Source organism: Xiphophorus maculatus, chromosome 19 (assembly GCF_002775205.1).
Source record: "Xiphophorus maculatus strain JP 163 A chromosome 19, X_maculatus-5.0-male, whole genome shotgun sequence".
NCBI lineage: Eukaryota > Metazoa > Chordata > Actinopteri > Cyprinodontiformes > Poeciliidae > Xiphophorus > Xiphophorus maculatus.
The window spans coordinates 10,445,255-10,461,656 of record NC_036461.1 but is presented as its reverse complement, the minus strand read 5'-3'; the positions used below and the strand labels follow the sequence as shown (position 1 = coordinate 10,461,656).

Below are 16,402 nucleotides of genomic sequence, written 5' to 3'. Positions count from 1 at the left end.
TGCTATTTAGTTTTTACCAAAACTCGACTTGATTACACACAGTATTTGTGTGTAAACACACTCGTACCAATGTGTGTCTAATTAAGGAGATTCATGCCAATTCATTCGACATTTTCAATACGAAGGACTTTTAATTATTTCCCTGCTGCACCATGAAAGAAATCCAGCTGCTTTGCTACGTGATCCCAATCGGGATGTGCTCGGGTTCCCACCACCCTCCCCCAAATCCCAGCTCACCCACACTCTGGGAACGCCATATAGACAAGGGCTGCATCCAGCTCGCCCAGAACTGCCCACCCCCACGGCCCCCAAAAAACCACGGCCTCATCCCACTGCTCTATTGTGTGCGTGGGTAGTAGCTCAGCCGGGCTATTGTCTGGCCCAGCTCCCCAGCACGTACTTTATACACAAACAGACGACACGGCGGCGCTAGCCAGCCAGCTCCAACATAAAGAAAACAATGTCCTCCCAAGATCATTCATAGCCACCCCAACAGCCTCAGCCAGCTTATGGCACTGTAAATAAGGGCCCTTCTCAATGTTACTGTAAGCAGCCACAGTAGCAGCAGGCCTCGGAGCGCTCACCGGCACCAAACATCTCACATCTGCCTTCAGGGATCCAGGGCTTAAACTTCCTGCCTGTGTGCATTTCTTATGAACCAACACATTCACATGGAAAGCAGGGGCCATGTGACGGGGCTTAGCTGCAGGGTGACGAGCTGGGATATGTGCAGTGTAACTCGACGGAGTAATAAAACATTCCTCTCCAAGGCTCAAAGCCTGGTTTTTTGTGTGTTCCAATGTGTGCGTGTGTGTGTTTGTGTTTAGAGGTACTTGAGAGAAGTTGAGAGGAAAGTTGTAAGTGTCCACCACCTCAACAAGGCCAGCGGTGGGAGCCCTTGACCTCTGCAGGGACGGACTGCCAGGGACAGCTGGTGGGGCCAATGTTTATTTATTTATTTCTTAACAAAGGACAGGTGGTCACACTTTGAAAAGGGCACACAAACACGTCCGCACGCACGCTTGTGTACAGACAGTACACACACACACATACGCATTGTTAGTTTGCCCCCCTGGCTTACACATGCATATTGTTATCATCCACTTAATGTTTGGAGGAGCCATTCTTTTGACTTTCAGAAAATCTGAGACAATATTTCAAAGGACACATAATCATGATTTTTGCAACTTTTCCGTTTCAGTGGTATTCATAGCTGTGGGTCATGATAGTTATATTAATTTCAGTATGAGAAAAAAAAGGCAGTCGTCCATTAGTAGTGGTGTTACATTTCAGCCACCAAATCAATACATAATGTAATGTCCACCGAAGACCAAAGTAGCAATAGTAAAGGATGGCTTGAAATAGAGTTTAAAAAAAATTATATTTATATAGATTTTTATTCAGTGAGGAGGACAAAGTCAAGAGAAAAAACTTAAAGTAATAGATTACAAACAAGCTTCCATGGTTATTATATTGTGGGAGGAAAGTGGAGACCCATGCCTGTACACATTAGTGCAACAATGCTGGTCAGAACCAGACCAGAAATTGCTTGTATATGAAGGAATTTTAGGGTTATGAATAACAATTTTGTTGTTATTCGTGGTCATTTGCCACTGTGACGAATTACAGGGACTTTACAACAGAGCACTTTTAGTTTCCCCACAACAATCAGTTGTTTTGACCAAAAAAGTACCTTCGAGCTAATGCTACATGCTGTGGATGAAATGGAAGTGAAAATACAAATATATAAGCTAACTGCAACTGCAGTCAAAACCCTTCTCCATTTGGCTCAGACATGTTTTACAGGATTGATTAATGATTTCACGTGATCAACAAAAATCATTAAATGTTTTGCATTGACAAGAGGGTACATAAAAATAGAACTATTGATATAGGGTATGTCTTAACTATGGAAAAGCAGATTAAAATAGATTTTTAACACTTTTAACATTTATAGGTTTTATGATTCTAAAATGTCATATCTGCCCTCCAATTTCAAATAAACCACAGAAGTATGACAAAACTTTCCACTTCTTTGCTAACATCTGGTTGTAAATACAATAAAATATTAAATACACTAAAATCGTAATAAAAGTATGTAGCAATCTCTCGTACTGTGTTGACCTTATTTGGACCGTCTCCCTTCAATGGTGCCAAGATAGCGTGCCCTTGGTCCAGCATACAGCTGTCACTAACTCAAGCTCCATCCACTCAATGACTCATATTTATAGCAGCAGCATCACTGGGTTTGACACTCGCCACGCTCAGACCACAGCTGGTCCTCCAAAAGAAAGGGTGAAAGACAAAGCCACGTGGTCCGGTCCAGTTGGTGCTGTCTGGTGCCCGATGGGTGATTATGTGGGCCCCCCCTTGCTTCTTGCCACCATACATGTACCATATGAGGGGTTCTTTCCCAGCAAGGCTGCTCAACGCAACCTTTTGGTGTCAAGGATGAGGATGTGCTTGAAGATGTGCCTAACAGCTGTACTCTGGTTTATGCAGGTACATAAAGTCATCAATACAGAGTTCAAAACAGCAAGATGGGGTGAGGGAGGCTAAGCATCATATGCAAAGCAGTCAAGTCAAAGAAAAGAACGGAAAAGAATGCAAAACATGAATAATCATAATCACATGTTCAAAGATAGAACTCCAAGGGTATGAAACCTACAGTGATGGAGAGAAGATGCAGTGCCCTCTGCATTTGATGAAATGTCTGTACATCCCTCCATTTTGAACTTCTAGAGCATCATTTTTCCACTCTTGTTCATCACAGTTTTAATGTTTTTATACCTTTAATTAATTACTCTGTCTCGATAGATGCTTATGAAATATGCTATTTTACTGAAACCACCCAAGAGTTGTAAAAATCAATTTGGATCTGCCTTATTTGATTGCTCTCTTTCCCTTTTTTAAAAGTCCCTAAGATAAATGTGTCTTCGGGATGTGTCACGTTTCTCATGTGGATTATTCAATTTCTAGACACTTTGATCTACTTTATACATTATGAATTACAAAAAAAGCCTTAATTTCATAATTGTAAGGAAGGCAAATATTTGGGGCACTCAAGGCGATGTAACCCTGACTGCCCCCTCCACAAACTAAATGTGCTCAAATAAAGAAAGTACATTTTTCAATAGAACATAGATTATCAACTTTTATAATGTTGATAATCATTATAATCAACATTCAGGGCTACTCCAAAAAAAAAAAGAAGTTAATAATCATAACCGACCAATTTCAGCCACTTCCATTGTCTAAAAACAAGTCTAGTTTGTATGTATTGAGCTTCTTTTGTCCAATATTCAGCAGAAACACTGCAGCTTTAAAAGCCACATATCTACATCAAGTCTTTCATATCTAACGGAGTTTCTTAAAGTCTTATCAAGAAATGTGCAGACAAGTTGACGCCTGGCTCCCCAGCAGCTGTCTGCTCACTCAGCCAGAAGTCAAGCAGTGCCCTCGGACACCAACTGCAACAGCTCCCCAAAGACCCGGGCCACAACTGGGCCGCTGAGCAAGCGATGTGACTCGACGGTTCACAGACGCATTTGCAATAAGCTCCGCGAAGCTCACTCGAACCAAGCCGTAGCACAGATAAACACAACACCGGCATCCACGACGGCGTGTGACCGATTGCTGTAAAGTGCTGCTGAGAACAATTATTTACAGTGTACAATATCTGACCCTGAAAGGCAGCCGTCGCCAGTGATGAACAGCAGCCAACACAAAGTGATGACTACACCACCCCAAGGTCGGGTCCGGTAGGGATAACCGAAGCCAAACCGCTTCAAAGCTCTGGTTCTGTTCTGTCTCTCGTTTGTCTTGTTTCAGCAAATAAATCTCAAGGTCATTCCAGAAAAGCTGGGTAGGAATGTCATTATCGTCGTCGAGCCAAAATAAAACACTTTGGTTGGAAGGTTGAAGGAGTTTGTCTTCAGACTGGGGAGACTAATGTGTTCGCACACAAAGAGAAACTGCGAAGATGCCAAGTCTCTTTAACAACTCAGCTCTCAAACAAGTATTTTATGAAGTGTGCTGCCACCTGCTGATGAGTAACCTTTAGACTCAGATGTTTTTATATACATTTTTTCCAACATATTTTAGTGCCAAATAGCAGGAAATAAATGAACACATTATAAACAGCTTATTTGTTATGTTTAAATGACATGAGATGGAATATTCTGAAACAAAAAGCCCCCCTGTATGTGAAAACATTGAGTTGGCACCCTCATGGATCCGATTATGAAGATGAATGCAAGCACCTCCGCTACAAAGATTAACTACGCAGAAGACATTAGTGAGCTCTACAACCAAAAAGATCTCTCTCTGTTGGAAACATTCCTTGACCTGAAATTATTCACCACTAGCAATCCAAAATAATAGTTTATGCCAAAATTCCTATGGATAACTCCAGCGGGGAGTCAACAGTCAGACAACAGGGCTGCTTGCAGTTTTTATTTTTGCAATCATATAATTGATCAAGCAAGAACATCGTTTCTTTTACAATGTAGTTTTAACTCTTGTGCCAACTGTCAGTACCAAACACCAGCTGATGCCCGCAGACTACATATAGTATTAATTGCTCAGCATTTATCCAAATTAATGAAATATTTCACTGCACCTTTCTCACTTTCCTTCACACCACATGCAGCTTTCAGAGGTCTAAACAGCATCTGGAGAAATCAACAGCAGCTGTAATTATGCTGTTTTAAGTTGCTAACAGGTGTTGTCCTGTTTGTTTTAACTACATTGCTTTAGTGCAGTCAAAGCCTCACAAGCTAAATCAGCAGATTGTATGGAGAAATGTGACTTTCACATTCTATTCATGGCTCCCCAGAGTATTCTGTTGACCATTTCTCTGAGAAACAGAAGGACATAGCACTGTTAGCATCAGAGTAATGCTGGTCAGAACTGGAGCAGAAACTGGAAAATGTAACGTAAAGGTTGGTAGAGTCTTAGCGTTTCAAATTACATTGATGGGTTACAGATGGTTTTTCCCCAGTGTAGTAAATAACAGGCAGAGTCGTTTTAAATTCCTCTGTAGGGTGTTGTTTAGCTAGGGCTCCAAGCTGCTGCTTTCAGATTACTTTTCTCTCTATGTAAACTATCAAATAAATAAGTATTCACTCAAACTCAAATTTGAACAACAGATTTCAATACATCAATACTTTTGTTGTGAGTAGACTTTGTGTTATGCATAGTTTTGGAATTTTAAAAATGTAGCAAATCATTCTTCTTCAACTTGTGACTTTTTGGGTTTTTTAAAAAACATATCTAATATTTGTAAACAAGAACTTTGAGACATCAATTTCCAAATTGAAAAATTAGAACATATGCTATTTAATGCAATACCAAGTCAAAACATAAAATTTACAAAGTAAAATAGACTTAATAAAAACATTCAAGTTTAATTTCAGTTCATTACAGAATGAAACACATATATACAAGAATACATTTCAATCATAAAAACAAGTTTACACTGTAATCTTTGTAATATCTCATGGGGGCAACTTTACACGATCAAGTACTCAATCTGATCCTTCCTGTTGGTCCTTGTTATGTTGAACAGCTGCAGCATAGCACTTCATCGTATGGTCCACTGTAACTGGAATGAAGAGGGTTTAAAATGTTAAATATCAGTTGATAGCTGCTTAATTAGTCCAACAGAATTAAACATCTAACTTTCTCACTTCATTTTGGTTCACTAACACAAGGGTAAAAAAGCTGGAGAAATGTAAATCATTTAAAGTACAATTTATTGAAGATATCTGAAGACTTTATGATTAGTGAAGAGTTATCAGCAACAATTTAAGAAAATACAGTCAGCTTCTGGTGTTTTATCCCTTTAATGCAAATCAAGCATGAAACTTAAAATATATTTATTAATGCAACATTGCTTATTTCAGATCTCAAATTAAAGCTAAAATAATTGAGTAAATCAATGCTGTTAAATAGCAAAGATAGAAAAATGTAAATTCAAGGACCAAAGTAAAATGAAAACATTTAAAAGCTGCCTTGGGAGGATTTGTCTACCCCTTCTGGCAGTAAATGTAATGACAGTCATGAGAATATGTAACATTTATCTGCGCCCCTCAGTGCCTACTTACAGAAATGCCATCTAGTAAAAGTTTTATTAACAAACCTTTTTTGAAACTCAGTGTAAAATATTTCCGGTATACTTACAAAGATTAAAGGTCACTCTGATAGTTTCTACCATTACTAAACACATGTATAAAAAGGCATTTTACACCAACATATACAGTGTCCTTAATAAGTATCTGTAACCCTTTAACATTTTCATATTTGGTCTCATTTAACAAAATAACCTTTTCCACAGTTATTTTCTTTCAAAAATGTTTCTTTGCCCACATTTTTCCCATAAACACAACAATGGCTGCTTCTGGCCATACTTTGGTAGGTCTGCAGTTGTGTCACCCTATTCCCATTTTCTCAATGATCTGTGAGCTCTTCAATATTTGAGATTTTATTTGTTCCTTTAAGTTTGACATGACCTGCCTGTCAAATTTTTATCTAAAGCTTTTGCCGATTAATAGTTTTTATACCAAGATAAACACAGCTGGACTGTTACAATCCCATTAAATCCCAGAAAAGTCTCTAGTTGTAATGTCTGGATAATTCAAGCAGCATTAAAACTTTTGCAAGACAATGTATAGGTAAAGACAGGGGAGAAGTTAAACTTACTCTATGATGGTGCAGATGGAGCAGCACAGGCTGCAACAGCTGGAACATTGTCTGGTACAAGAAGCACAAGCCAGTCTGTCACACTGGGAACACAGCGTCCTGGAACCCTGATTTTTATGACAAACACAGCAGCCTGTGGGAGCCGCCGGCACACCTACATAAAAATACACCCATTTAGGCTCAGACATTAAAAGCTTGCAATCTTGCAAGCACAGGCCAAGCCTGACATCTGCTGGCACAAAGCATTAACTGTTTAACAATGTTTCTGCCAGAAAAAGAAAACAGGTAAGCTCATCCAATCCGTGTATTGTAGATATATTCTTGGTGTAATACATATTTAAACAACTGTGTAATTACTTAAAACCAACAGAAGTCAAGAAACAATTTCATCTTGGAGTTCAGCTGAAATAATGGTTTGAATCAAAGTTAAACCCTAAATCTAAAAGCAAATGTTGTAGATCCTGGCTTTATGAAGGATCTGGTACCTACCAGTCATACCAGTGCAGAGGAATGTAGAAACAACAACAGATGTGGCATTAATTACATTTACCACTACCATATTCCTTCAAACCGCTGGGTGTGAGAAGAGTTCACCTTCCTGCAACTGTGAAGCATTTATGGATCGGAACATAAAGTGCCTTTAAAAGTCAGTAGTGTTTGGATCAAAACTTTTACTGGCTTTGAGTTACTGATTTAAAATAAGTATGGTGGCTGTAGTATCTGCTTTGTCCAAATTGTTGCAGGTTAATGTCTAATATGTGGAAGTACTTCAAGTTAGGAGTCAAAAATTGGATGCTTGGGCACACAGTTACGAACCAAAACAGCTCTCTGTGGACAGTAGTTAATAAAAACACAAATTAGAGAACAAAATACAGACAACAAACAAAAGTGTAAATGCACAATCTTTATGCATTTAAAAAGTGCATAAACAAAAAGATTGTTGGAGTCATGTATTATACTCTGCTTCAAAAATTTACAAAACCTAAACCATTCTTCCGGTTGCATCCTCTCTGTTTCAGGCTTGTTTTGGTATAACAGGAAACCTAACTATTGTGCAGGCAGCATTATAACGGTTATCAGGAAAGTTTCTCTGGCCTATGATCTAGTCCTGCACCACGTGTATTGCGGATGAGATGTTGTTCTTCACAACGTTCGTTTAAATATTTAAAATTTCTTTGCTGTGCATAATTTTTGACCATGAGACCAATAGTCTGAACTTACCTTGTACAGCATGTGTTCTTGTGAGTTTCCCATCCTGCCCAATAAGTGTCTGTCCTCTCAGGAGTGTCTGACTGCATGCAGTGTGTTGTTCTTTAAACTGTGAATCTGGGCACTTCTCCTCTCCAGACCATATTTTCCCCACTACAGCTTTCGCACCATTGAAAAGCAGGTTTTTTGTCTTTTCTATAAGAGACAGAAAGGGAGGGGAAGAGTAAAGCAATCATACAAGAGACTCAACCAGCTGTTTAACAAAAACAAGTGCGTAAACAGCAGCTGCAAATGCAGAGAACCACAAGCAAATGTGCGCAACGAAGCTAACACCGTGGCTAACAGGGAGCAACAGCGATGGTCCGTGGTCCACAACCATTACTTACCGTATATTTCTTGCCTATATTTATTTCCAAACACTCCGTAACTGTTTATCTCCCGCTGCCCGATATGTATTTTGTACTGGGAAGAGAAGGATTCAGGAAAAGGACAAGTTCGTTTGGGCATTTTAGCTGGTAAATGTGCAAAGTTCTCTGTGTATAGCTACGCTAACACCCCCACACTTGTTTATTGCGGGAAAAATGGCAGGAGGCAGAGAGCAGCCAATCACAAACAGCAGGTTATCGTCACGTGGCAACAAAACTCCAATCTCAGATTGCTGCTCTTGTACCACGTGATCAACTTTTAAACCCATTTAAGGACATGATGTTGCATTCCGGGACCGTAGAAAATGTAGTAAGTGATTACGCTGGGATTTTTTAGCTTTCAGTTCTTTTGAGAAAACGAATCAAAAACAGCCTACAAGAGATTATTTTATTCTAAGCTTTAAACTCCTTTAACACTGGAAATATTTGGAAACTGAAGAGCACAACTTAAATTTTGAACATAAAATTGTTTTAACATTAGGGGGTCAAAGGCAAGATGAGGAACATTACTAAAGTAAAGCCAACAACCAACAATTAGCCTAAACATTTCTCAAATAAATAATTGGTGTCAAATACAAATTTGGTGTTTGTATTTTTATACTACCAAATAGTAATTGAAATATATTATATTTAAGGCACTTAAACTTGAACATTTTCTTTTAATTGTATGTATAAGACCAACAAAAGTAGGCTTAGGTTGTGGCTTAAGTGAGAGGAAAATGATTTGTAGTTTGGAAAATATTTTGCAAATAGAGTTCTGAAAAATGCAGCATTTGTATTAATGCAGCTGTACTCAGTTACCCCTACATTTTAGTGCAGCCAATCAAGCAGTCAGAAATAATCTAATTAGTAAATATTGTCCACCTGTTTGTAATTTACTTTCAATATTAATACAAATCTACAAAGATGTCAAAGCTTTGTTAGTGAACAAACACTTTTATCATCAGGCACTTCAGGAAAAAAAGTTGAAGGGAAGTTCAACGTAGGGTTAGATTATAATTTAGTTAGATTATAATTTAGTCTATCAAGCTTTGGAAATCTTATATACATATACATTAGTTCAGATAGATAGATAGAAACTTTGTTGATAGCTTTGAGACCATTCTTGTAAGCTTTATATTGCTGCTCATTGTAGCACCTTCAAAACCGAGTATGTTTGACTGCCTCAGAAAACACTTGATCGACACATCTCATTCGTTGTATACACATCTTTTTTAATGTTTTTCAAAGAGAACATTTCTTTGTGGCTAAAACATGCCCCTTTGTGCCAGTTCTTTCTTCCGTCAGTTGTATTTTGGTTTAGAACATCTGGATCATGCACTCTCTGGACTTTCCAACACCAACCCACTTGACTGGAATGAGATAGAGAAACAGATGATCAAAAGGAGCTATAAAAGTCATCATCAAAAGCTGAATGAATTTGTTAATTGTGTCTCCTACTAGACGACATTTATTGTTAATCTTTGAACTCCAGTGGAAACTGAAGTTTGGAGATTTAGGATTTTCATGTCAGACATACTGGGGACTCCAATGTGGTTCTCAATGAAACGGATGTAGTTCTGTGCCTTGGCTGGGAGATCATTCCACTTCCTGGCTGCAGATGTGTCTGTCTTCCAACCCAGGAAGGTCTCATATTCTACCTCCACTTTGTGCAAAACGTCCATGTTGGCTGTAAGTAAAACAGAGCAGGCATTCTCAATCTTTAGATGGGGTATTGGAAAAGGCAATATCATAAATCTTTTCTATTTATTACCTGGGAAATGAGGGATTCTCTTCCCACTAAGTTTATAGGCAACTCCGACTTTAATTTCATCAAGCACATCCAGAATATCAAGTTTTGTCAAAGCAATGCTGTTGGACACAAGGACACAACAAGCTTAATTCGAGCCAGTTTTAGCTCTTGAAACAGTAACTAGGATGGTGTAAGACTACAAGTGTATTCTCATGGTACTCACGCAGTAAAGCCATTAATCATATGAGCATATCTGAGAATGACAAGATCCAACCAGCCGCAGCGCCGCTTCCTTCCTGTGGTCACGCCAACTTCATGACCTCTTGTCTGGAGTAACTCTCCAACTGCCTGCAGAGAACAAAAAATAATAGACTATTTTGTTATTTCAAGGACTTGAATGACGTCAGTTTAAATAAGCAGTAGTTACTTTCGCAACATAAATAGACGAAAATGACACTAATGCATCACACATGCAAGAAGCTGATTTGACATCCAGACCTTTAACTCTGTGGTCAGTTGCTGCAAAAGGTAACATAATTCTGACTCTTACAGTAAGAATATCCTTAACCAAGAATCTGGCCCTAAATTTATCCATAAGAATATGTGGTGTGAGAAATCTGACAGCTGCACCAGCCGAAATAAACTGTTTACACAATTACAGACTATACGTGTCAGACTGAAAATTCCAATGCTGGCCCATATACTAAGGTTTTCAAAAGATAGTTTCATACTCTTACCTTTTCTATCACACCATTTCTGTACCTTAAAGAAATTTAAATGAAAAACTGATGGTGCAATTATTTTGTCTTACTGCATTGAGCTAAGAGTAAAGCAGCTTTAACCACCATTTACCAACCAAAATTCTCTTCAGATTAAGGATGGGAATGTTGCAGAAAGAAACAATCTGTCAGCTGCTCTGAAACAAAATTTCTTTTTGCTTATTTGTATGTCCAGTCACTTTAGAATTAGGTAGCAGTTAGAAAAATCAAGGAAATTCTCCCTTTTGGTAACAACATGAAGATGGTATTGCATTTGAAGAAAGCAATTTGGCCTAAGCAAAAGAAGTATTTCCCACTTTTTTTTTAAAAAAAGGATTCCAAACTTCATAATCTTTCATTCAACCTCTAAAATACTTAGACAGGTCAAGCCCAAATTAGGTTAATGTACTCTAAACAGAGATTAATAAAGACGTTTTGATGTTTGTTTGTTTCCTAGCATTAAACATTAAGACCACCTTAGATTGTAGCAAGTATTAGAGCAGAACTATGAAGCTTAGCAGCAATGCCCCTCCTCCACCTGTTGCTGTGCACTGCCAGTCAGATGACTGAAATGAGAACTTTCCTCATCGAGACAGATACATTTTTCTGTCATAGAATGTGACAAAACAAACACAGACAGTTGGATGTGAAAACTAAAGAATTTCCAACCAATACTAATATTTAGGTGATCCAGATTTACAGCTACAATTAGCAAGCTATGAGCAGCATACTTGTTACATAGCCAAGTGCAGGATAACTATTTCAGCAAATTGTCCAACTAATTAAGTTGCTAATATAAGTTTGCTAGTTTTGTGTTCCTTTCTAAAGAGCACAATTCCTGATAGGTGTAATATTCTGCATTATGTAACAGTAAAATAATTCAAAAATAAGTGTTTTAGAAAACATTGTTGCAGCTCATAGTATAACTAATATCCAATGTTGTATTGTTTTATCAGCAATAGAAATAATTGCTAATTTTGTTTTAAGAGATCATGAGATTCAACAATACTTTTTTGGGTTTACATTTTTTTTAAAAATACCACCTTCGAGTCTTTTGAGTCAAGGATATCACACTTTTAGACACGAATACCCACATGGTGCTAGCAATATTAGTAGAAACAAATTTTCCCAGATAGCAAATTATTGATGAAACATCAAGGTCTTACATTGAGTTGTTCTGTGGGAAAGGCTCCAATTCCCACTCTGGTGGTGTAGGCCTTGGATACACCAAACACATCGCCAATATTGAGAGGCGGGATGCCGAGTCCAGTGCACACCCCTCCCACGGTGCAGTTTGATGAAGTCACAAAAGGATATGTGCCTAAAAAACATGCAGCATCACTGGTCTTCACTAAAAACATGCTATTTTATGTGTTCAAGATTACTTTGGAATGAAGTTTTACCAAAGTCAATATCAAGAAGAGCAGCATTGGCCCCTTCAACCAGAATCTTCTTTGGAGGTCCATGAAGAGCTTCATACATGTAATAGACTCCATCTCTGACCATTGGGCGCAATCGCTCTGCAAAATCCTTTGTGAAACAAAACACTTTTATAGTTGAAACAAAAGACTTTTATAGCAACTTTCAAAGTTGGAGGGTATGAAAGTTGCATGGTACTGTTCATTCGCTTCTTTTAAAAAATGTGTACATTACAGATACCAACTGAGATAATCATGGTGTTTTGCAGTATTAATACTTTCAAAAGTATTAATACTTTCAAAAAGTATTAATACTGATTAGGTGGCCAGATGGAGTCCAATAGTAATCTTGGGAAAAACACCAAAACCCAGAAACAAGTACATAATTTAATTGTATTTAGGCATGTTGGTATAGTGGAAGATAAAAATCTAGATCCAATAAACAAAACAAAACAAACAAAAAAAATCATGCTCTTCCTGAAGATGTTTTAAACTTGCACAATCAAACACCTTTTGGATTAATGTTTTCCAAGTGCCCACATATAAAAGATTAACTTATTCGATGTTAGAAAGAGCTACTTTTACCATGTTTGTGAAATATCGACCTAATTTCTGATCTAAAGATCTGATCCTATGATGGAGGGTGAGGTAGGGAGTGAGAGACATATTTAAGAGCAAAAAACCCCAGTGCATATTATTGTGTAAATAAATAAATTCATTAGTGGCTACCCTTATGTCATGTCATGACCTCTTGGAATTATCTCAATTTTTTCCATATTAAAACCAAATAAATCAATTTATTTGTGAGTTTAATGTGATTAACCAATACCAAGTGAGCCATAATCCTCAAATGAAGGGAAAAGGATCTATGTTTGTGCTGCATTTTTCTTTAGAGGAACAGAGTAAAGGAACTGAATATGCAATGATCTATTGTTTTGTATTTGTCTATCTCTTAAAGACCTAATGAAATACATTGAATAACTGGTAAAAGGGATGAATTTGTATATTCCCGTTGCCCCATAAAATATAGTAAACTGAAAAAGGTTAAGGGCTATGAAAGATTATGGATACTTTTGCACGGCTCACAAAATCCCACACCTACCTTTAGTTTTTTTAGTTGGTCATCAGCATCAACTGTCAAGGAGGGATACATGGACTGATAATGATGCACAAGATTCTTAAATCTGAAAATAATTTTCAAAATATTATAATCCATGTACATAAAAGACTTTGACATGTTGGACTATTTTTCTTTTATTGTTACCTGGTGGAGAAGTCGCTGAAGTCGCCCAACAGGTCACATACACGCAGCCCAATGCGAGAAGCTTTGCTGGAATATGCTGGACCAATGCCCTTTTTTGTTGTTCCAATGCTGTCATGGAAAATAAGACACAGAATTAATGAGGATTAGAACAGATTAGTAACATATCCAATTCTGATTTTCCTTGTATTCCTTACTTCTTTCCTTCCTGTGCTTGTCTTTCTGTCTCCTGTAAGCCATCAACAACTTGGTGGAAGTCAAAGACTGAGGGGAAAGATAAGATTTAATTCTGTTAGACACACAATTATTGCTACAGATAGTTATCTGAAGGAAATGTGCCTACCAAGGTGAGCTCTATCTGAAACTATCAGTCTCTTCTCCCAGCCTTTCAGACCTGGTCATGGAATAAAAATCAGATCTACAGAGAACACAAAACCATACTTCAGACTTTTTAAAAAGTATTTTTCAACAAAATACCTTTCTTCTCATTTTTATCTCCCTCTTCAAACAGTCCAGGTAGATGTATGACCACTCCATTACCTAAAGGAATCAAAGGAAAAGACTCAGTAAAGCTGAGAAGGGTGTGGTTCCTGAAAAGACATAAGAGTAAAGCCTTGTTACCGATGAGTGAAATGCCTTTGGTATTTATGATTCCACTGGGGAGAAGGTGGAAATCATACTCTTTGCCGTCCACTACCACCGTGTGTCCGGCATTGTTGCCTCCCTGTAACAGCAATGGTAAATGTATGGCATCTTGCAAATATATTCAAACTTCATGAATTCTGCCACATTTTGTCATGCTACAATCAAAAACTTCACTCTTTTTTATTGGGATGTTATCCGATAGGTCAACAAAATGTAGTGAATGACTGTAAAGTGTAAAATGGAAGTTTTTACAGACAAAAATGTAAAGGTTTGTAATCAGCCTGTGTTACCCCTAAACCTAGCACAAACAATTCCCTTGCACCTAATTACTAATAAGCACATCTGTGTGTAATTTAATCTCAGTATGAATCCAGCTGTTCTAAGAGAACAGAGAACAGCGAGGAAGCATCATGAAGATGCTGAAGAACCTACCAGACAGGCCAGAGATAAAGTTGTGGGAAAGATTAAAACCGGATTGGAATATAACGCAATGTATGAAAGTTTGGAAATTTCTCGGAGTACTCTTCACATGAAAACTGTTTGTATCTATGTACGAGTGTGGCGCAACTGAAAATCTACCAAGAATATCCACCTTAACTGATTTGCTGGGAAAGGAGAGAATTAATCCAATGAGCAGCCAAGAGATCCATGCTATCTCTGGATTAGCTGCAAAGATTAATAGCTCTGGTGGAGGAATATATTTTGCCATTTTCTTCCATCATAATTGTATACTCTTTTTGGGATATCCAATTATAGTCATAAGAAGTCCTATATGCAGTTTTCCATTGTCCCTACTGAAGACAAACATGGGGAAGAAAGTCCTCTGGTTAGATTGTATGGAAATTGAATTTAGGAAATACATGCAAAAGAAACTAAAACTGGAAATTATTAGCACAAAATCTCTACTGTGAAACATGATGGTGGCAGCATCAAGGGACGCTGGTCATAGTTAGATGGTAAAATGGATGACACTACATACAGCACATTCAAAAGATTTGAGACTGGGGCAGCGATTTGGCTTTAAACTGAATAAGGACACCAGAGATACAACTAAAGCTTCCACGGAATGGCTTAGATCAAAACACTTATATTAGAATGGCTCAATCAAAGTCCAGACCTAAATTCATCTGAGAATCTGTGAAGAAAATTAGATTATTGTTGTCCATAGTAATTATGGAATTATGAATGTAATAGAATAGTAAGTAATTATATACCATCTTTTGTTGGTCTATCGGGTAAATACTCATAAAATATCCTCATTGATGTTGGTGCTTGTGACATAAAGAAATGTGAAAAGGTTCAGTGGGCGTCAATACATAATACTAAATTGTTACATCAGAATACTTAGTGGCAATGACAAGTCTCATATTTGGGAAACATGGTGACATTTTGTAACGACCAAGCTTTTCCATAACCCAATTTAACAGGCTTGGCACTCTGCTCTTTTCCCCCACTAGACTGGCCTTCTCACATATCAAACCAGCCAGAGAATGTGACCTCTCCGGCCCGGAGGGTGGGGCTCTAAATCTTGCAGAACACAGGGTACCAGTTCCTGACAGTGGAGAAAGCACAACACCCCAACTGCTGAAAGGGCTCCGTGTACGATTGACCTCTAGAGTGTTGTGTGTCAATGTACTTGGACAACAAACCTGTCCGAGGTTACATTTCCTAACTATTTGACATGAGATGGATAGGAGGTTCCACTTTTTGTTGCATTTAATGGCATTTGGTACACTTGCCACACATTATTGTTAAATCAGTTAACGACCAATAATAAAAACTTGCTAAAACATGAGGGTTCCAGAAAGCACAACTGATTTTCAGGTGTTTACCAGTCTGAACGTCAGTGCCCGCTTTTATTCTAAGATGTGCAAACCCTCTTTCAAAAAAATGGCATATGTCACTGAAACCACCGTATAAGAAATCCCAAATTCTGATATTTACCTGGCATCGGCAGATAATGTCAGCTTCGGTGGCCAAAAGGTCGACAACTTTCCCTTTTCCTTCGTCCCCCCACTGCGCACCGAGAACCACTGTCACCTTGTTCCCCGCGTCGTTGCGCGCTCGCTTCTGTCCACCCGCTGACGGCTGGTTCTGGGTTTTCTGCTCCTTGGACGACCAGTTGAGCGACATAACGACGCCTGCTTTAGTCTTTCAGTCTCAAGAAGACTAAGCTGTCTCCAGGAGAGGCATTGCCATATCTGTAACTTCAGAAGGGGTGATGTCAGAAGCAGACGCACAGAGATACGTAG

General features: G+C 38.2%; 2 protein-coding genes across 2 annotated transcripts; both read right to left on the bottom strand.

Moving 5' to 3' along the window:
- Positions 1-4,440: 4,440 nt before the first annotated feature.
- siva1 (SIVA1 apoptosis inducing factor) lies at positions 4,441-8,492 on the bottom strand. Its single transcript, XM_005806145.3, has 4 exons — positions 8,298-8,492; positions 7,924-8,106; positions 6,703-6,856; positions 4,441-5,605 (listed from the first exon to the last, which is right to left on the bottom strand). The coding sequence occupies exons 1-4, from the start codon at positions 8,416-8,418 to the stop codon at positions 5,557-5,559; spliced, it is 507 nt and encodes a 168-aa protein (XP_005806202.1). The 5' UTR covers positions 8,419-8,492; the 3' UTR covers positions 4,441-5,556.
- Positions 8,493-9,529: 1,037 nt separating this feature from the next.
- LOC102226323 (adenylosuccinate synthetase isozyme 1 C) lies at positions 9,530-16,402 on the bottom strand. The gene is made up of 13 exons (XM_005806146.3): positions 16,095-16,402; positions 14,127-14,229; positions 13,983-14,045; positions 13,849-13,899; positions 13,703-13,769; positions 13,509-13,616; positions 13,347-13,428; positions 12,230-12,356; positions 11,993-12,147; positions 10,292-10,416; positions 10,090-10,187; positions 9,856-10,005; positions 9,530-9,688 (listed from the first exon to the last, which is right to left on the bottom strand). The coding sequence occupies exons 1-13, from the start codon at positions 16,281-16,283 to the stop codon at positions 9,636-9,638; spliced, it is 1,371 nt and encodes a 456-aa protein (XP_005806203.1). The 5' UTR covers positions 16,284-16,402; the 3' UTR covers positions 9,530-9,635.

What these genes read in the sequence shown, in the direction of transcription:
- LOC102226323 (XM_005806146.3), bottom strand. Translation starts at nt 16,283, where the DNA reads ATGTCGCTCAACTGGTCGTCCAAGGAGCAGAAAACCCAGAACCAGCCG. An exon ending in AGATAAAAATGAGAAGAAAG is followed by an intron (nt 13,900 to 13,982) that starts GTATTTTGTTGA and finishes TTCCATGACCAG; the next exon opens with GTCTGAAAGGCTGGGAGAAG. An exon ending in ATGATTAATGGCTTTACTGC is followed by an intron (nt 10,188 to 10,291) that starts GTGAGTACCATG and finishes TGTGTCCAACAG; the next exon opens with CATTGCTTTGACAAAACTTG.
- siva1 (XM_005806145.3), bottom strand. Translation starts at nt 8,418, where the DNA reads ATGCCCAAACGAACTTGTCCTTTTCCTGAATCCTTCTCTTCCCAGTAC. An exon ending in AAGAACACATGCTGTACAAG is followed by an intron (nt 6,857 to 7,923) that starts GTAAGTTCAGAC and finishes ATTTTTATGTAG; the next exon opens with GTGTGCCGGCGGCTCCCACA. An exon ending in TCCATCTGCACCATCATAGA is followed by an intron (nt 5,606 to 6,702) that starts GTAAGTTTAACT and finishes TCTTCATTCCAG; the next exon opens with TTACAGTGGACCATACGATG.